This window comes from Amphibalanus amphitrite, unplaced genomic scaffold (assembly GCF_019059575.1).
Source record: "Amphibalanus amphitrite isolate SeventyFive unplaced genomic scaffold, NRLGWU_Aamphi_draft 000481F_arrow, whole genome shotgun sequence".
Taxonomy (NCBI): Eukaryota; Metazoa; Arthropoda; class Thecostraca; order Balanomorpha; family Balanidae; genus Amphibalanus; species Amphibalanus amphitrite.
The window spans coordinates 193,642-214,236 of NW_024881975.1; the positions used below are offsets into that span (position 1 = coordinate 193,642).

A 20,595-nucleotide genomic window follows, 5' to 3' on the forward strand; every position below is an offset into this window, starting at 1 on the left:
ATATCTGAAAATAGCCCTGCCACTGAGCCAGCTTCTAGTTGTATCTATTCTCGCTACGTGGCGCCACATGACGGAACGCGATCGCGGCGCCATCTATAAGCACTAGCAACCGCAGTCGACTGACGATGCAGGCCGATCCGGTAGGTACCAGTGCATAAGAGACGTGGCCTATGGGCGCTTTCATCATTTAACAGACAATGACAATACAAAAACAATGTAATATTGTCATTGTCTGTGAGAAAAAAAAAATGTCTGACTCTTCTTATCATTTCAAATTAACAACTCAAAATGAGCCCAAAATGATACAGGTATGTTTGTACCTGCAATAAGAAGCCAGGACTCTCACGTCCGCCGTCCATCCAAATAATCGGCCCATCACGGAGCGTCCGATACTTGCAAGATTTTCTACCCACGGGCGATGCTAATTCCGTGCCCCCCATAGGCGCGGGAGCCGGGGGGGGGGCAGTGGGGGCAGCTTGCCCCCCCAACTCTGGGGCCGTGCCCCCACAGCTTTGAGACGGAATACTACTTTTTTTTGCAAATGTTTTCTTTTTTTGTTGAAAAAGCCGAGGGGTGAAAGATAAGTGGCCTAAAACCGGTGAGAAAACTAGATTTGGGGGTACCCTAGGTTAATCTCTATTATGGTGTGCCCCCCCAGTCGGAAAGTAGTTCCCGCGCCCCTGGTGCCTCCCCATGTTCCCTCGTTCCCGGAGTCGGACAGTCACCGCCAGCCGCAGGGCCAAAGGTAGACACCGGTAGGCCAGCCCAGGAAACGGACGCGCTCAGCGTAATTCTGCCACTGCAATTTATTACCTGCCGATACCGTGGGCGGCGGCAGCGTATCACAAGGTGGAGAGGCCGCGAGCGCGCCGCCGTCACACAGAGAGCTACGCGGCGCGGCGGCGACCGGCCAGCCGCGCCCCTACCACACAGGAGCCGAGTACACTGACGGCCGGCGGCGCGGCGCGGAGCGCCCGCTCACGCGCCGCCGCCGCCACCGGTTAATCAGAATATAGATATCACACACCGCTAGGTATTAATACAAAGGTGAAACCGCTACGTTTGTACGTAATGCAAAAATCACATTGAAGAACTGGACGGCGGCGCCCCGGGCGGACCGCGTCGCTACAGTGACTACGGGCGGCCGCGCCCCTACCAAAGCCCCACCGAGCCGGACCGGCAGCCGCCGGCGCCCGCACAGCCGCCCCGGATCACACATATGAAAAATAGACTATTATGCAAAACTTCTCTAGCTAGCGTAGTGAAAGTGCACGTGTGATCACAAGGAGAGTAGTAGCCGAAGGGGCGGTGGAGCGGGGGGCAGCCGGGCGGCGGCGCGCCCGCTCCGGCCGGCCGCACTATTTGATTATCGAGCGCGCGGGCGCGGCGCGGCGCGGCCGGGGGCGGCCGGGACGGGAGCCGGTGGAATGGAGACAGGAGGGAGGCCGTCGCCCGGCCCGGCGGCCGCCACACACTGAACAGTCCCTGAAGCGTGCGGCGCGCCGGCCGCGCTATATGCTAGTCTGTCTTTGTCGGCGGCCGGCCGCGTAAAGTGGTCCGCAGGAGGGGTAAAACGCGGTCCGGCCGGGCGCCCGCCGCCCGTTCCAGCCGCGCCACGCCGCCGCCACACAGGGCATGCATGTCGGCGGCGGCGGACCGGCGGGGCGGCGACGGGCGCGCCCGGCCGGGGAGGGGGGGGGGGGGGGGGGGTCGGCCGGGAGCCGGAGAGGGAAGCAACCTAGTTCATTGGGGCACCCGCCCGCCCCCGGAGCAATACATACAGCGTCCGTATGTACCGGCAGCCCGCGGCTGACCAATTAAAAGTCCGGCCCGCTCGCCAAAGACAACCTGCCTACCGAGGGAAGAAGCCTAGCCCTGCCTACCGCGCCGGGGACCACGCACCGGCCCCAATCCGAGAATCATGTCCAACAACGAGAAAAACGAACGCCGAACACCACAACCAATCTAAAATGCCACACCTCTGAAACGCCGCCGGCAATGGGAAAGCATTGCAAGTTAAAGCTACTAGATCACCTACACACTACACAGCACCGGACTCGCGGAGGGCCAAGGCACCACTCGTTACATAGACGCTACACGGCGGCGCCGGCCCACCGGGCCTACATGATTACACAGCGCACACCCAACATCGAAACCGACTAAGAACGAACGCTAACATAAAGCCAGCCTAAATGTCAACACTCAAACACCGCCAAACACCGAGGCCGCGCCCGCGCCCCTAAAACCAACCAACATAAAAACCAACCAACCCAAGCGAGCGAGCGAGCAAGATAGAGGGAGCGGGTAGTTGCGCCGCTACTCGGCCCGGGTAGCTGCGCCGCTACTCGGCCAGCCAGAGCGGGTAGTTGCGCCGCTACTCGGCCCGGGTAGTTGCGCCGCTACTCGGCCAGCCAGAGCGGGTAGTTGCGCCGCTACTCGGCCAGCCAGAGCGGGTAGTTGCGCCGCTACTCGGCCAGCCAGAGCGGCTGGTACTGCGACTTGCTCGGGCTGAGCGCGGCGTAGTTGAACGCGCCGGCCACCTGCGGGTGTCCGCTGAACACGCTGGGCAGGTGGGCCGGCAGCGGGTGGCCGGACGGGTGCGCCGTCAGCACCGGCCGCGCCGAGCTGTGGTGTGCTGGCGGCGGCAGCAGCCTGCGGGCACAGGGGCACACACAAACACCACAGTCAGACACACGGCCACCGGGCACAGCAACAGACCACACCATACAGCACCGCAGACCACACCATACAGCGCCACGGACCACACCGTACAACGCCACAGACCACACCATACAGCACCACAGACCACACCATACAGCACCACAGACCACACCATACAGCACCACAGATCACACCATACAGCACCACAGACCACACCATACAGCACCACAGACCATACCATACAGCACCACAGACCACACCAAACACACAGACCACACCATACAGCGCCAGACCATACCATACAGCGCCACAGACCACACCAGACAGCGCCACGGACCACACCATACAGCACCGCAGACCACACCATACAGCACCACAGACCACACCATACAGCGCCACAGACCACACCATACAGCACCACAGACCACACCGTACAGCACCACAGACCACACCATACAGCACCACAGACCACACCATAGAGCGGCACCACAGACCACACCATACACCGCAGACCACACCATACAGCACCACAGACCACACCTGCACACAGCACCACAGACCACACCATACATCACCGCAGACCACACCATACAGCGGCACCACAGACCACACCATACATCACCGCAGACCACACCATACAGCACCACAGACCACACCTGCACACAGCACCACAGACCACACCATACAGCGGCAGCCGAAAGGCGCCCAGCCAGATATACGGCCGCTGATAAGGACCGACAAGGGACAAGCAGTAGCAATTGTAATATCCACATAAGCTCTGGCAGTTCGCTCGTATATTCACATTAAATTCGTGCAAAATTAGTTCGTGTATCACACATTGAAAGTTCTTAGGTGTTTTACAACATGGTCCTTGAATACTTGGCCTATTTCGCACTTTCCCTACTCTTGGATTTCAAGAGCAAAATACCACACCATACAGCGGCACCACAGAGCAAAATGCACCCGTCTAGCTCAACAGTGAGCAACTCTTTCAATGTCCGAAATAATCATGCCGTGGTCGTTCCTCGGCCTGCGACGCTCTGTTCGGGCCCATCCGGCGCACAGTCGGCTCCCGTGCGTCGGTGACTCACCCGGCCGGGATCTGCGCCACGGAGCGGCCGGCCGCCGCCGCCGCCAGGTACTGCCCGGCCGCGGCCGCGGCGGCCGCCGCCGACGGCTGTGCCGTGGCCACCGCGTACACCGCCGGCCGGCGGAACTCCCGGAACAGCTCGGGCGCCAGCCGCGGACTGAGCGGCGCCAGCGGCGGCGGCTGCGACACCCACGGGCCCGGCGAGACGTGCGCCGCCGCGTAGTTCCTGCGGAGCACCGGGGGAGGGGCGTCACACGGCGGCCGCGGCCACAACACGCGCACACAGTCACGTCATGAGCACACAGAAACGGCAATGGTCCAAAAAGTGTACAATTACCGGTGACCTACACAGGCACTTCTGCACACATAAACGTCTCCATTGAGATACCAAAAAGACCACTGACCACCGAACGAAACCCTATTTAGGCTGACGCAGATTGTCTTCCCCTGTACCCCGAGGACCCTGGCCGGACGGCCCGGGAGCGGCGCGCGCACCTGTAGGAGGCCGCCGCTGAGGCGCGGTAGGCCGCGGCGGCCGCCGCCGCCGCTGCCGGGTCCGGCTGCAGCAGCTCGCGGCCGGCGCCGTGGTGGGGGCGGCCCGCCGGCTGCGAGGCCAGCAGCACCGTGTCGCGCCCGACGGCCGCCGCCGCCGCCGCCGCCAGGTAGTCGCGGTGCGCCGAGGAGACGGCCGGCGCCGGCGCCACCACGTAGCGCGCGCCGGCCGCCGGCTGTGAGTGGGCCGCCGGCGGCAGCGGCTCGGCCGAGCGGTACTCGTCCCGACGCGCCGACACGTAGCGCACGTCATCGGCGGCGGGCGGCGGCGGCTCGTCGGCGGCCGGCAGGTAGAGGCTGTGCCGGCGGCCGTCCCACTCGCGGCGCTCCCACTCCTCGGTCTCCGGCGCGGCGGCGGCGGCCTGGTTCAGGTGACACTCGGACTGAGACTTGGCCAGCAGGCGCTTCTTCTGCGAGACGGGCGCCGACGAGTGGTAGCCGCTGCAGACAGACAGACAGACAGACAGTGTCAGTGACGGACCGCACCGCCGGCAGGCGCCGACACCAGTTACATATGACAGACCGAGACTAAAAAGTTAAAATGATACACGAAGATGGATACACTTGCAGATCTCATGGGCTACAGAAAAAAAGAAAACCAATTATCAAACCCATGCTCCAGCGTGAGAAAAGGGCACCTGTCCACCATGCATCACCAGGGTTCCCGAGCCGAGCGCGGCACAGAGACACGAGGCCTGGTCGGTCTCCAGCCGGCGCCTGGCGCAGACACGGGCCCGCCCCCCCGCCCCCGGCGCGCGGCGCACCTTGTCGACGGCTCCGTTTTGACGACGGCCACGGCCGGCTGGGTATCCTCGTCGCTGTCGTGCACCACCACCACGCGCGCGCGGCCGGCGGCACGCGGCGGCTGGCGCCGGTCGCGCTCCGACGCGCTGCTGGCCAGCACTGAGGCGGCGCTGCACACCGCGGGGGGGGGGGGGCACAGTGAGCGGTGCAGACAGGGTGTGCACACAGTGAAACATGCAGCCCCCACTGCCAGGGCACAGCTGCACACAACATCTCAATGGACCGAAAAGGACTGACCCGTAGACAGAGGCAGCGTCTGAATCTAAATAATTAACGGAGAAATCCCGGGGAAGTGTGAATGCCAATATTTCAGACCAGAGGCGTTGCAGGGACCTCGGTTCAATAAGACAGCCTCGGATCAATAAGACAAAACTGCCTCAGATTTAGCCGGACACAACGTGGCCTGGAATTACACACGCCTTCAAATTTAATACCTATGAGAACGACTTCTCCGACGGTTTTTGAATTTCTCACCAAAAATGACTGCACACGTAAGATAGGACAGACCTGCAAAATATGTGCAACACGCTATACCCGGTGCCGGGGAGGGGGGGGGGGGGGCCTCCGCCCGTCCTGATCCACGGCGGTGAGGTACGGGGTAGGGAGGGGGTAGGGAGAGGGTAGCGGGTCCAGCCGTGACGTACTGGTGGTGGGCGACCTCGCTGGGCGTCACGGTGACCGACGGACAGGCGCTACTCGGCAGCACGACGCTCGAGTGGCCGCTGCTCCCGCTGCAACACACGGGCCGGGCGGCACTGAGTACCGGGTACTGGGACACGGGCCGGACGGCACGAGTACCGAGTACTGGGACACGGGCCGGACGGCACTGAGTACCGAGTATTGGGCGGCGCGCGCGCTCACATCCACGGGACGGACCCACGGGAGGACAGACCGAGTCGGCGTGGAATGAGGAAGGAATGGCGGACCGTCGCGGTGGCCGTTGATTCGCCATCCCCGCTTAGCCTAGAGAACAACCGACATCCTACTTTACACAGTACAAATACATGCAACGAAATGAGAGAGGAAAATAGATAGGCATTCAGTAGGCAGCTCCTCTCAGACCAGAGCGCGCCAGTGACGAGCAGCGTGCTCAGTGGAGCGCCGCGGTTCGGCGAGCTGCACCCAGAGGGCTGCACTCACTGTTTGTCAGCTGGCGTGCGGCCGACCGTCTCGTCGTCGCTGTCCGAGATGGTGATCACCGACACGGTCGGCGACGGCGTGTCCCGGATGGTGATGGTCGGCTGACCGCGCCGGCCCGCCGCCCGACGGCCGCCGCCGCCGCCGCTGGGCTCGCCGCCGCGCCGAGACTCGTCCACTGACACACAAGGGAACACCACGTCAACAACGGGCTCCGCAGTCAGTCCGAACAATCAGACAGCGCACACCTGGCCGAAGCAGAGGTATGTCCACTGGTGAGCTGAGCACAGGACGGCAGCCTCAGACTGACCGCCGAACACAAGGAAGTTCTTTCAGCCGGCTGAGCACAGGACAGGTCAGACTCACCGCTGCTCTCCTCCTTGGGCTTCTTTTTGACGGGGCTGATGTGCGAGACGGGCTCCTTCTTCTCCACGTAGAGGGCGCCGCGCCGCGAGCTGTCCCCTGGAGAGAGGGAGAGCAAAGTTAATAATCAAAACATCAAGACATCTTTCACATGCTTAGCTGCGCCGAACAATAGGGACGGCCCCTAAAATAAGCCGGGGTATCACGGGAAATGGACAGATTTACCAGTCATCAAACGACGCCGAAACGCATAAGACGAAGGTCCAAGTTTCTTCGGTCAGCACTGAAGTCACACGAAAAAAAAACGAGCGTTATGAATAAATTTTGACCATTGAGGCCTCGCCAACGGTACTAACCGCTGCTCTCTTCCTTGGGCTTCTTTTTGACGGGGCTGATGTGCGAGACGGGCTCCTTCTTCTCCACGTAGAGGGCGTGCGGTGCGCCGGCCGGCGGTCGCGGCGCACCGCTCCGCTTGCTCGGCCGCTGGCTGTACTGGCCGCCGCAGTGCGCCGGCGCCGGGGCCGGCGGGGGCGCGGGCGCGGGCGCCGGAGCGGGCGCGGCGCGCGGCCGGGGCACCATCTCGGCGGCCTGCAGCAGCATGTCCGGGTACATGGAGCCCGGCTGGTCCTGCCGGACACCGGCAGACCGTCAGACCCGCGGACAGACCACCGCCGTCCGGTCATACAGCTCATCTCGCCGACCAGTCACACGGACCACCTGTCCCGGCCAAACAGACGCGCCGACCGGGCCCGGTAACACGGCTACCCTCCCAGTGCGGTACACTCTGCGCCACACTCGCCTCCGTCTGACACCCGGCGCCCACCGAGTGGCGCCGCTCCGGCCCGCCCCAGTCGGCGCCCCGCCTACCTGGAGGAAGGAGGCGCTCTCGACGAGCACCGGCCGCGGCTGCGAGAGCCGCCAGTCGGCGCTGTCCGGCAGCAGCGCGGCAGACGGCTGCAGCGCCGCCGCCGCCGCCGGCTGCTGCCACGACGGCACGAACGTCATCTGCCGGCTGCCGGCCGCCGGCCACGAGCTGCCGTTCTGCGGCGCAGCGGGGGAGGGGGCGTCAGGGGGGCACAACAGGCGAGGGGCGCTGCCAACAGGTAACATGAACTGCAGGCCAAGCACGGCTGCCACGATGCGCTTATGCCTTATCTGAAGCAGATTACGACTTTGCGACTGGTCCCAAGAGGGACACCATCACTTAGAACCACCATTACTTCAGCGAGAACATTGTGTGTTTGGCGGTTAGCGTCCAATCAGCCAACGGAAATATACGCGCAACATCCGAGACGCAAGAAAGCTTGACCACCAGTCGATGCGACACCAGCACAGCAGACACAGTCAAGTGGCGTTAAAATAAGACAACACGCGACTCCAGCCGAGCGCTAGCGCTGCCGTCACAGTCACCAGCCAGCCCACCGGACCTTGTAGCCACACGGGAACACCTCACCGCAGCGTCTTTACCATTACAGCGGCGGGCGAGCCGGCGCCTTGCGCCGTCTCACATGCGGGCGGACGTGGCGGCTGGGGAGCTCTAGGTGCGGCAGAGGTTCTACGGTCCGAGGCCCATCCACGACTACTCTGCCATGCGGGTCACTGGTCGGACCAGACAGACAGACGGACAGACATGCGGACGGCAGCCCGAGGGAGAGCAGAGGCCGCGGCTGGCCCCGAGACGCGTCGGTACTCACCGCAAACAGCATCGGCCGGCCGGACTGTTCTACCATGGAGACGGGCACGTACTGCTGCTGGGGCACCTACGGCGCACGGGCAGAGACAGAGAGATAGACAGATAGAGAGACAGAGATAGAGACAGAGAGGGAAGACCAGGGTGTGTCAGACTACCGAGGCGCTCTACAGTGGGAGACACGCACAGACAGACAGGGACGAGCCGGGTACCCCGCGGCAGGCGGGCCGGGGCGGGTGATGGGGTTCACGGGACAGTAGGGCGGAAAAATGGACTGAGACGGACGGCGCCTGGAACTGTTGGCTGGGGCGGGCATACGTATGGGATAACCAGGATCATGGTTCGACAGGACGGTGACCAGGAACTGCGCGGGCAGAAGTGAGGAGGCCCACGATCTACGGTTCATCGTTCTACAAAGCGACTCCCGGCGGCTGGCTGTGTCCGCCCTAGCTACCGGCCGGCGCGGGCCTCACCTGGTAGGTCTGCGGGTGCGGCGGGCACAGCAGCGACGGCACCAGCTGGTGCTGGTAGGAGGCGGCCACGCGCGACGAGCCGTACTGGCGCTGGGTGCGCGGCTGGTAGAACTGGTACTGGGAACCAACAGCGGCCGGGCGTCAGCACACGCGGAGCACACAGGCACACATACACCACTGAGACCAATGGGCAACTCAGAGACGAGCACCGTATCACAATGGCGACTCTGGAAGTTCACACACGCAGTCCGAGTCGGACGGCGGCCCCTGGGTCGGTGGTGAGCGCGCCGGCGGCTCACCTGGTTGGGCAGCTGGTTGTTGAAGGTGATGGCCACGTTGCCGACGCTGGTGGGCACCAGGTTGACCAGCTGGGCGGGTGCGGCGGCGGACGGCGCGGCCGGCGCGGCAGCCGCCGCCGGCTGCGGCGTGAACACGTGGCGGCGGCACACCTCCATCATCTGCACCGACGCCTTGACGTTGGCGCAGTGAGAGTAGTCCACCAGGTGCGACAGCGTTACGAACGCATGGTTCAGCGCCTCGGGCGGCATCACCCGACGCTCCTGGGGGCGGCGGCGGCGTCACTCGGCGGCCGAGACCGGGAGCCACTCGGCAGAACGAGCACACACACCGAGTACAGAGTGACACAAAATGGCAACCAACGTATGACGTCTTACTACGGCGGGTAAGGCAATCCCCGTGTCCCACGTTCCGGCCCTTCCCAGCCGCGCGGGCCCGGTCCGGCGGCGGCGACCCACCTGATCCATGGTGAGCATCCGCTTGATGAGGTCGATGAACTCTCGCCTGTCCGTCTTCTCTGCGAGCAGCTCGCCACTCTCCAGGTCCTGCGGCACGTTCACCTGCGCCATGTCGTCCAGACAGTTGAAGATGTACTTGCGCGCCTCTTTCGACTTGATGCCAGTCTCAGACTCGTGCTCCTCGGGTGTCTGTCGGCGCGCGAAGGCAGACAAGGCGGTAAGCTAAAGGGTTCTGCGACTCGCGCGCTTAGAAAGTCAGTCAACAAAAGGGGGCAGACTAGGCAGAAGTCGAGTGATGGAACACAACAATGCATACTAACCACGACCGGCATTTTTCGCAGTAACTGCCGAAAACGCGTGAGACATTTCCGGTCGGCCCATCATGACTCATGACAACTCCGGTGAGCAATGTAAATTGATGTGAGAGGGTCGAGGGAACAGAAAGTTTACTGAAATTGTAATATTTGGAGACACCACCAGACAGGAAGAGGAGCAAATGAAAAAAAAAAATCCAGCAGGTTCAATGTCTCAGACAGCTAAGCCCTGACTTCTATATTTCCTGTGCGGCTCTAATATCTGTACATCAAAATGCGTGCATAATGAAGACCGTTTACATTTAGTAATATGAGCACAGGTGGCAATAGGGCCTCTGTTGGCAGCGTGGTCCGGTGAGTTTCGTCCCGTCCCGTGGCACTATTATTGCCGGTGCTCGCCGGCGCCGCGGCCAGCCCCGGCCAGACAACACGGCCGGGCGTTGCGTAACTGCAGTTGGGCCCGGCCGGGAGCGCGCCGCGGTGGCGCAATCTGCAGACACCGGAACCGGGCCCGGTCTGCGCAGCCGCACCGCGGCGGCCGAGACGAGGGACGGTCCACGCCACCGGCAAAGACAACACGGACAGGCCCCGGCCCGGACCTCACGCACCTTGAGCCGCCAGCACGGGTAGTTCTGGTCGACGTCCCGGTAGAAGAAGCGCGTCGTCTTGGTGGCGTTGTTGAGCATGTGTTCGGGCGGCTGTCCCTGCGTCTGGCGGATGTAGCGGATCTGGTCGTACTCCGAGCTGCCCGGGTACAGCGGCCAGCCGAGGAACAGCTCGGCGATCACACAGCCCAGCGACCACATGTCGATCGCCTCGCAGAACGGCAGACCTGGCGCAGCGCGGCACACAGTCAGTCAGCGGCACACAAGGCCGGGTACGGTACAGAACGGTACGGCGTCAGTAGGTACACGGTCAGCGCGGAACACAGGTCAGCGCACGGCGTCAGTGAACTGTCAGTGCGGTACACAAGGCGGTGCAGTACAGCACGGTACGGTGTCAGGGGTGTCTCATTAAACGCTTGTCAGGAGGCTGTGTGTCAGTACACCGATATGCAGTGTAGTCATCCAACGAGTTTACGATCATCATTTTCCAAATAGATGGGGACGGTTGCTAAGGAGCAGGCAGGAGCAGGATGTGAAGTCCGCGGTCTATGTCTGCGCCTGCCGCCGGTACGCCCGTCCCGCGGGCCGGCCGCCGGACAGCCCCCGGTCGGGACGCCGCAGATAGGCGGCACTGCCGGCCGATAGCGGCCGGAGCCTTTGATCGGCGGAACCGCCGGATTCGGAGACCGACACCGCCGGCAGATACGGCCGCCCTGTCGATTTGTCACCTCCCCCGTACCAAAGAGGCACCACCTCGACCTGTGGCAGAGCGGTGGAGACGCCAGGCACCTCAGCACTACACTCCGTGCCCGACTGGTGTCCATCTTAAAGGGTCGGAACGCCAACAATGTACGCCCGATGGTAAACACGAAACCCGAATTCCTACCCCAGCCGGCGGTCCCAGCGATGCCCGACCATGTGAGAATTCCCGCCCAGATCCGTGCCAGAGCCGACCGGAACAGCCCGGACGGACGGACGGACACCGGACGGAGGCCTTGGTGCGCACTCGTGGTGACCTTGAATGGCCGCGCGCAAGCCCGTCCAAGACCGTGACAGCTTGTGTTTTGTGATATACTATCTAAATCAAATATACAAAATTACATGTTCTTTAGAAATGCCAGTATTTGAATTAGAGTATGTCCAAATTCTAACCAAAGCAAATGAACAGCGGCTTGCAACCTGAATCACTTTTTCTCCGCACTGCGAAGTAATGCGCATGTCTTACCGGCCAATTTTGTCACCGCACATCCACACAAAAGCTGGGGATGCTTCACTAGCGCGATGCAGCTTTTCCTGGGGCCTGCCTTCGGCGCCACGGTGTCGGTCCGCGAAAGGGGCCGGAATATTTACACCGTTACCAAATGAATGCCGGTGACTCACGGCTGACCGGAAAGCCGCGGTATGGCCGCGCTGGCCCTTTATGGGGAAGGCGCCGCCCCGCCGCCGCGCCCCGCCGGTATAGGAGCCTGCGTCCCACCGACGGCATACAGGTTCGTTACAAAATACCGACAAACAAGGACAGGACGTGCCGCCTGTCCCGCATCGGCGGCATCACTCCGCGGATCTACCCGTAACGGTAAAACATTACCACACGGCAGCCTGCCCTTCCTCGGCGGAAATGCCACAGGGTGCACACCAAATGGCGCCACGGAACTCGAGCGTAGTCTTCGGCAAGCATGATGGACTCACCGGGTATGATCTCTGGCGATCAGTGCGATCTCACTCACCGAGTATGGTCTCTGGCGATCAGTGCGATCTCACTCACCGAGTATGATCTCTGGCGCGCGGTAGTAGCGACTCTGCAAGTAGGTGTTGCACACGGCCTTGCTGGCGTGCGAAGCCGAACCGAAGTCGATCACTTTGACGCGGTAGGGCTGCCGGATGGGGTCCACCAGCATGATGTTCTCCGGCTTCAGGTCGGCGTGGATCAGACCCAGTTGCTGCGGGCGAGCGGCGCGGTCCGGGTCAGCGGGGCGGGGCGCACAGCGGCCAGCGAACGACCGGCGGCCGCTCAGTGACGGCAACCGCTCAGGGTTCATCACAATACAAACACTGCCGTTCATGGTGAGGTGACGGCGGCGGCCTACAGCCACAGAGGGCTCAGACCGCCGGCAGTGCCCCCAGCGACGGGCACCCACTGACGGACACCAGCCGCACAAAAATGGTCCCGCAAACGGCGCGGCGCGGCCCTCCCCGCGCATGTCTGTTCTCACGGTCAGGGCGACTGCTCTATCAGCACCGACACAGCCAGACCCAATTTACACCGTATGTAGCCGGACTCCGAGTCCAAATCTAACTGAGCGGCGCACCAGCCCGACCGGCCGAGTCGGGGCACCACCAGTCAGGCTGACATGAGAGCCGTTACAGAGCGACCGCCGGGAGAAACTCCGTCAGATACGCGCGAGTTACCTTGAGTTTTAGCAGCGCCGTCAGCACCTGCTGCAGGATCGGTCTGATGAACTTGAGCGGCAGCGGAGAGAACTTGTTCTGCTTGAGGAAGTCGTACAGGTTCTGCTCCAGCATCTCAAACACCAGACAGGTGTGGTTCTTGTGCTGGAAGCACTCGTGTGCGCGCACGAAGTTGAACTCATCCGCGTTCTCGTGGCTCAGTCGAGACAGGATGGAGACCTGGCGGCGGCCGGTGGGACGGTGTCAATTCCGTAGGTACTGACCCGGCCGAGCCGAGATCGGGAGGGCGTGGCGTCAGTTACACTACACCCGCTCAGCTGAGCGGGGTCCATTCCGTACGGTGCGTCAGTGCCGCCGCCGCCGCCCGCTGCGGGGAGCCGGAGAGGCGGCGGGGTGTGACCGACCGGGGCAGATTGGGCCGGGACGGACGGGCGGTAAATCAATGGGGCGCCGACACGGCGCAGCGGCCGGCGCGGCGCGCACACGGCAAGTCCGGCGGGACAGCCACACCGGCGCATCGCACACCTTCACTGGTTACAGCCGGCAACACATCCGTCCGTACTGAGCGGCGTAAACAAAAACACGGGCCGGCCGGCCGACTCGAAACAAACAGCAGCGAGTGTTTATCAATGACTGCCGCGGCGGCTGGTCGCTGAGACAGCGACTCTGTCGGCGGCCCAGCCCGGCGGCTCACCTCGATCTGACCCTGCCGAGCGTACGACGGATGGTTCTTGAGGATTTTCATGGCCACGATCTCATTGGTGCCTTTCTTCCAGCACTTGACCACCTGGCCGAAGGTGCCGCGGCCCAGGAACTCGAGTACCTCATACTGCGGACACAGAGTGGGTCAGAGTTAGAGTCAGGGCGGTGCACGGCTGCGGGCTACAGGGGACTGGGGCAACAGATTCTCTCAATTGAAATGCGTAAATATATTGTTCCAGAGGCTAAAAAGCAGAAGATCGCAATATTTTGGTCACACGGATTACATTCACACGGCGTTTTCTGGGAATCCATTGTATTCAGCCGCCAGCGGAATGTGCAGCGGCAGCGTCCTCGGCCGGCTGGTGCCCCCCAACCTCGCGTGTCAGCGAGGCTGGCCGCCCAGTGCCCACCCGGCGCCGGCGCCCACGGAGATAAGGGTGTCCCGGCCGCCGGCCGCCGACGCGCCGCTCGTTCCCCCAAAGTGAGATTGTCCGCGGCCGTGAATGGCCGCCGCTTCACGTCCGATGAGAGGTATTGAGGTTAACGTCCGGCCGGCTGGGCCAGCATGTATTCCCGAAAGCCAAGCCATCGGCGCCGGGCGGACGATAAAGCGGGGCGGGCGATCCCGAGTTGGGATCGGCGCGGGTCACACAATAACCCGGCCCGGCCGGCCGGCCAACGACGCCGTCCAAACAACACACGGGAACACAGGCGCCACGCGCCCGGCGCCCCCGCCGACTGCCGCGAAATAGCCCGGGCCGCGGAGAGGGGCGCGCGGGAGCGAGCCTAGCACGGCAGCGGCGGCACGGACACTGACGGCAAAAAAATGCACACAAAATAGCAGAGCCCTACTGACAGCGCGCCCGCTCCGTACCGTCGGCGTCCGCGCCGTGACGCGGCCGGGGACGCACCTGGTTGGTGAGGCTGCAGAGCACCTCATGCTGCACCAGCTGGTAGTCGCCATCGGTGGACGAGCCGGCCGCGGCCGCCGGCTTACTGTGGGACGTCGTCGTGCTGATTTGGGCCGACGATTCCTCGCCGGCATAACACTCTCGGCTCGCAGTCGACTTGCGCTGTCGGCGGGGCGGGGCGGGGCGGGCGGTCAGAGGCGCCGCGCGCGTCAGGAAGTGGCCGGGTGACGGCGCCACACCGGCGCTGTCGGGCCGCCGCCGCTCGCGGTCCGCCAACGTGACAGGACCATTTCATGTGATAGCTCTCCTGAGAACTGCGGGCTTAGCGGTCCAACATATCTTTGGAGGCATACTTCAGGCAAAAGATCAGGCAAGCAAGGGATTATGCCGTAAATACACGGACGATTTGCGTCACAAAGCGAAAGTGGCATCAGCGAATGATGTCATACAGGTAAGGTCACGGTCAGGACGAATTCCCAGGATACTTGGAAATAGACGCTGGCGCAGATGCAAAATGATAATGCAAAGTTGAATAACAAGCATGCGCAAAAATCCCACGTGTGTATTGCTAAATGCGGCAAACTTCAGTGTACAAGGTAAAATACCGACGGGCTGGCACGTTTCCGTCCGTCACGTCATGAACACTTTTGTCAGTCCGAAAAGTTTATAAAGCGCACGAGTTTGTAGGATCATGTCATCCTCTTAGATTCCTCTGAGTTACAAATTTCGTACCAGCGAGTGGTGAAATCAATGTTGAAAATAACAACACGAGCTACAAGCAGTGTATCACCAATGACAAGAGAAGACGAAGTCATCAAATAATGCGCCAAATTCAACACGTATTCTCACAAAAAAGCACGTGATTTCAATCACGAATTACATCAACTAAAATACGTTACACACTTTGCACACATTCTCTACAACATTCCGGCGATAAGAACCGTCCCAGTCAGGCAGTAGAATGAGTTGGCCATTGCCTCCTCTGTGCGCCACTGAGCAGCCCAGTCTCCTCAGCCGGTCGGTGGGAGGCGTCTCCCCGTGCCGTCCCACTGTGCGGTGACCCCTCCCCCCGCAGCGGGCGCGGGCGGCTCACCTTAACGCCGCACCTCTGGTAGGTATCTAGGCGTGCGTTTTGGCGCACCATGCGCGACTGTTGCGTGTGACTCTGGCTGGGACTGGGGACATGGCCGTACGGGTCGGCTCGGTACTCCTGCGGGCAGCCGTCCAGCTTCCGGCGCTTGCTGCTCACCTGCAGAGGACAGGTCGGCCGGGTCAGACGGGAGGACAGGTCGGCCGGGTCAGACGGCACGCTGGGGACGCCTACCCAGTGCCCCTCTCAATACTACTGACGGTGCCGGCATCACCAGCAGACCAGGCGCGGACGGAGGGAGCACACACAAACGTTTGGAAACGTCGCCGAATCACGCTGTGACCGACCAGTCCGAATGTCGGCGGCCAGGGCGAAAGGAAAACCGTAAGTCGCGGGATTTTTTAACGTTAGAACGGTATAACTTCAAGTCATAAGTTTACCAGATACGAATACACTGAGACAAACACGCCGGCACGACAATTTTCCAACCACATGCAAAACATGGCCACTGAATATCTCAATCCAAGGATGGAAAATTAACTAAACGGGTCAAGCATAAAAGCAATATTATTGCGACACAGTGACATCGATCAGCATCAACAGACCGTATCCGTTGGCAATCGAAGGAAAAACCAAGATTGTTACAGATAAGCCGCCGACTACACTGCATCCTTGCATGCGGTATCCAAACATCGACACCGCGCTGTACCCATCTCCAGCCCACCATTCCCGGACAGTCTGAGCAGTGAGCGGCAGCGGACGGACCCTCGCACGAACGCAATGTTATAAAACTAGCGGCCCGATCGCAGAGAAATATTGCACCTAGTCTAGTGCGTCACTAACGTGACACTAAACGGATGAGACCGTACTGAGGTGCGCCGACCCGCGCGTAACATCCCGGGGCGAATATTCTCCGGCCACGGACAATAATTGGAGGCAGGAAAACGGAGAGGTAGAGGGGAAGGAAGGGAAGAGAGAGAGAGAGATAGGGAGGGAGAGGGCGAGAGACGATATGGGAGTGAGGGGAGAGAGCGCGGAGTGGTGTCGTGGTCCGTGGCAAACCCAATTTCCCGCTGATCGGTTTCGAGCGGCGGGGTGGCCGGGTGTCGCGCTGGCTGGCCAGCGGACGGCGCCAGTGCCGGGCCGGCGGGTGATGCAGGGGCGGGTGGCGACAATCGGCGCTGTCCATCTGCGGCCGGTCGCGGACCGGCGAGCCGCCGCGGCCCGCCGACACACAATACCGCCGACAGTTTGTTCACCCCGACTCGGCTGCGCGCGGCGGCCCGTGTACGGCCGCCGCCACTGCACGGAGCAGCCGGGGACGGGCGGTCCCCGCCGACACCGACCGGCCCGCCACCCCCGCTGACCGACACACACCCTTTAGGAGGCGCTGACTCACAGGAGGGTCCGTACCGGGCGGGTGGCGGGTCGTCAGGGGCGTCGCGCCGTCGGTCCCGGCGCTCGGGGCTGAGGAGGGGTTCCGGCGCCGGAGTTGGATTGTCTCAGCGTGGGCCTTATCTCCCACGCCGGCCGGCAGCGGACGGCCACAAAAACGGCGGCCGCCACCCGGCTGCGCTCAGTATATCACATCACTGCCGCGACACCGAGCCGGCGGTACCGCGTCCGACGGCCGGCCGAACCGCGGCCAGTGACAGGCCGTGTCGGGGCAGCTGCATTCGTATCCCCAGATACAGGAACAAGCAATGAAAACACTTCACTGGAACCTAGTCATTATTTTATACTCATTTCAGCCTAAATGAAAACACTGAATACAATTCAATAAATCACTGTTCAGTTTGTCTTTCACCCCTGCACATATTGGATCCCATCATTCATAACCAAGAACTGCATCATGATCCATACCTGTGCCCAATGCCCAGCATAACCCTAGCTTCAATGAGACACAGCATGTCACTGTCACATGTCATAGTTCAATGTCACATGTCAAGTTATAACCCATAAGGTAACACTCCCTCAGGCTTCTTTCCACCCTTAAAGGGACCCTCCCACCTTAAAAAAGTTAATGAATTGGCATAAAAGTGATGTACCGTGAATCAGAAAGAGCGAAAATGAACATCTACCAAATTTCACCGAAAAATATTCACCCGTTTTTGAAATATAAGACTTTTATTTTATAACGCGCGGTCAATGGGCTTGATGACGTCATCATAGTCCGTTAGTGTTAAGAGATAGGGACTACGCTGGTCCCACCCTGCAAGTAAAGGGAAGAAATTTCTTGAACACTATAAAGCTGCGGGGGTTGCGACCAGGATAAATGGTGGTTTCTGAGCCTGGCCGCAAACTTGGCTATCTCAACTCAAAACTAATGTTAAGGTGGGAGGGTCCCTTTAAGACACCTTTTGATGAATAAACAAATGGCCCCACCTAGCAATGACCAGACACAAAAAGAAACCCAGAGGCAATTCCAGAGGGTCACCTAAGCACATAATTTAGATCAACTGTATACTTCAAACATTAACCCTACCAGAACACATCTGCATGAGCATTATTCATGAGTTGCAGATAAACAAACCATACTAAGGCTAACTTAATGTAAGAACTAAGAATCAAATATGGAAATTCAATTGATATTACCCATAGTCATAGAATGCACCTAATTATCACAAGAATACTTTGATCATTTAGCCAGAGCACATCAAGGTTGGTTTGTAAGGGTACCGAAAAAGCTCTCATCATTTCAGCTAAGTCAATGTGCATCCTGAACACTTCTAAGAGGTCATAGAGCAACAATGCTATTTCCTCGCACAATAACAATAGACTGGTAGTCATTGACAAAAGTACCTGACACCTTGCCAAACAGATTAGGAGATGTCAGTTTTGGCTTGGTTGAGGCCTTTTAAGTAAATGTCAATAATTTTTATGCTTGAGTTTATGGGAAATATGCAAGCCTATGGAGCTTCGCCTGTTATATCAGGCAAAGCCTATGGAGCTTTGCCAAGCTCAAAGTTAGACTTAGTCAAAGCTGACCAATAAAACTGCCATTAATGACAGCTGACTTTCTGAGGGCATCAAGGTCAAAGGCTGTGCTTTGCTTGTTTATTGGGGCTTTAGGGCATGCCGACTACCATCTACGACTGTGCGAAAATCTAGAAGGTAAGCGCACAAGCCACAAAGTGTAATGACTTTGACGCTCCACAGCACTTGTGGCTCAAACTCATTTAATGGGTTTCAAAAAATTGAATAAAATGTGGTTGCCTCAGTGTCAGCTGATTATGCAATAAACTAGGACAAAATGAATATCCTGTTGTGGTCGGAATGACCTATTTTGAACATGATTACAATGGAAAACACACCACAGCAGCTGTACAAAAAATGCCACTTACATGCAAACCTCCTGGGGCACAGCTGCTACTACTACTTGCTGTATCCACGACAAGGTGAGCATTCATCACCAAGTCCTCCACATATGCCACCACTCTGTCCACGACCACCTTTCCACAATGGTTCAGTGGACACACAGCCACAGGTGCTGGTGCACCAACACACCCAGTGGAAGGTGATCAGTTCTTCAATGCAGCCCCATCTCGAATTCTGGAACAAACCCATCAAACACATCAAAAATGCTATCAGAAAAAAACGGTGTGGCACACGACCACGTTGTTTACCAACGAGAACAACGCAATAGAAGTGGGGCAATAACCTTGCCCTATGATTGACAGAGGTTACAATGAAGATCACATCAATATGTCAGATGTATACAACAACACATGATTTATGGAAAGAGCTACAAATCGAATTGTTTTACCTTTTAAACTTCATTTGATGACCACGCAAGACCCAAACAGAAACGCCATTTTCCCCCCGAGGAGAAAGTAACCGACATCTAGCGGGAAAACATTTCTCGTTGTCAGACAAATACGTGGCTCACATTTGTGTATTTTTATTCTCTTTGTTCTTGTTTCACAATTTTCATATATTTCGCCTTGTATTTCTTTTTTTTCAGAAAACTTTAAATTTTATTATTTAATTTTTGAGAAGGAATGAAAATAGGCAAGTGTCGAATCAGCAAAATTCGAGCAGCATGGAAAATAATGACGTTTCCTGGTGCCTATTTCTCTCCTATCTCCTATAAAGCGATATGCAGGCTAAGAATTTTTTACTCAACGTATACATTGCTTACTTTCAGGATTTTGTAAATTGTTCTTTGTTTTCAATCAGAAAACAAAACATGCACAACTGACACTTCGGTAGCGTTGGGCGCGACATCTTTGAATAAGATTGTAAGCAGTTACACCATCCCCCACTGGGTGTCAGCGCAGTCGCACGTAATCGTCGGCGCATGGATCGGCACAGGGTGGACCCGGCTTGTATGCTCTTCAGATACCAGCACCCAAGTGCTTCATTGGCGTCTGATCGTGCTCAGCACACAATAAACAATATTAGAACTACATTGAGTTCATTGGAAGGTTTATTTCAACTTTCACGAGACGGTTCAAGCACATGACAAGTCAATTGACTTGTCCCTGACTTGTCAATTGACAGATGTACCTAAGCATCTGTCCTTAAGGACAGATGCTTAGGTACATACACGCGATAAATATTGGCAGCCTCCATGCAGTTGGCGGCCGAGTCCTGTGTGACGCGGAGAGGAAATCACTAGAGCCACTATCCGTACTCTCGATAATGTAAGACTCCGCCTGAATGCTGCCCACAGCCTCTGGACACGTCACATACAAAGCACAGACCGTACTTCGCCCAGTCCGCTAGAAAGTGCTGCAAGATAGCGGGCTTGCGTCGCGAGGAGACACTACCTAAAACATTTGTACAGTAAATGACACTCATCGCCATTATAAATCACCCACCCACCTCACTCCACAATGACCAGCATACGTTCCCCCATGGCCTGCACGCCTAAATCAGCTGGAACTAATATCGCCAGCCGCGTCCGACAGCCACACTTCCGGTCCCTGTATGAACACACCATCACATGTAGCCAGCCGCCGTGAGCGCTGCGGCACCCACAGACGCCGCCGGAGATCAGCGCCCTCCTTCCGCGGACGGGGATCGGGCGCCGCCCC

At 59.3% G+C, this 20,595-nt stretch overlaps 1 protein-coding gene across 1 annotated transcript; it reads right to left on the reverse strand.

The window, feature by feature from the left end:
* Nucleotides 1-791: 791 nt before the first annotated feature.
* On the reverse strand, nt 792-19,414 carry LOC122392313 (homeodomain-interacting protein kinase 2-like). The gene is made up of 21 exons (XM_043387026.1): nt 19,323-19,414; nt 18,901-19,108; nt 15,560-15,715; nt 14,467-14,628; nt 13,548-13,682; nt 12,854-13,072; nt 12,210-12,384; nt 10,448-10,671; nt 9,526-9,714; nt 9,070-9,330; nt 8,771-8,887; nt 8,302-8,367; nt 7,475-7,648; nt 6,964-7,234; nt 6,611-6,706; nt 6,248-6,422; nt 5,752-5,838; nt 5,068-5,217; nt 4,247-4,744; nt 3,753-3,977; nt 792-2,652 (listed from the first exon to the last, which is right to left on the reverse strand). The coding sequence occupies exons 2-21, from the start codon at nt 18,964-18,966 to the stop codon at nt 2,466-2,468; spliced, it is 3,633 nt and encodes a 1,210-aa protein (XP_043242961.1). The 5' UTR covers nt 18,967-19,108; nt 19,323-19,414; the 3' UTR covers nt 792-2,465.
* Between the last annotated feature and the right edge of the window lie 1,181 nt (nt 19,415-20,595).

Coding starts and splice junctions, on each gene's coding strand:
- LOC122392313 (XM_043387026.1), bottom strand. CDS start 18,966: ATGAATGCTCACCTTGTCGTGGATACAGCAAGTAGTAGTAGCAGCTGT. Junction 8,888..9,069: donor ACAACCAGCTGCCCAACCAG/GTGAGCCGCCGG, acceptor GTTGGTTCCCAG/TACCAGTTCTACCAGCCGCG. Junction 8,368..8,770: donor CGCACCCGCAGACCTACCAG/GTGAGGCCCGCG, acceptor CGTGCGCCGTAG/GTGCCCCAGCAGCAGTACGT.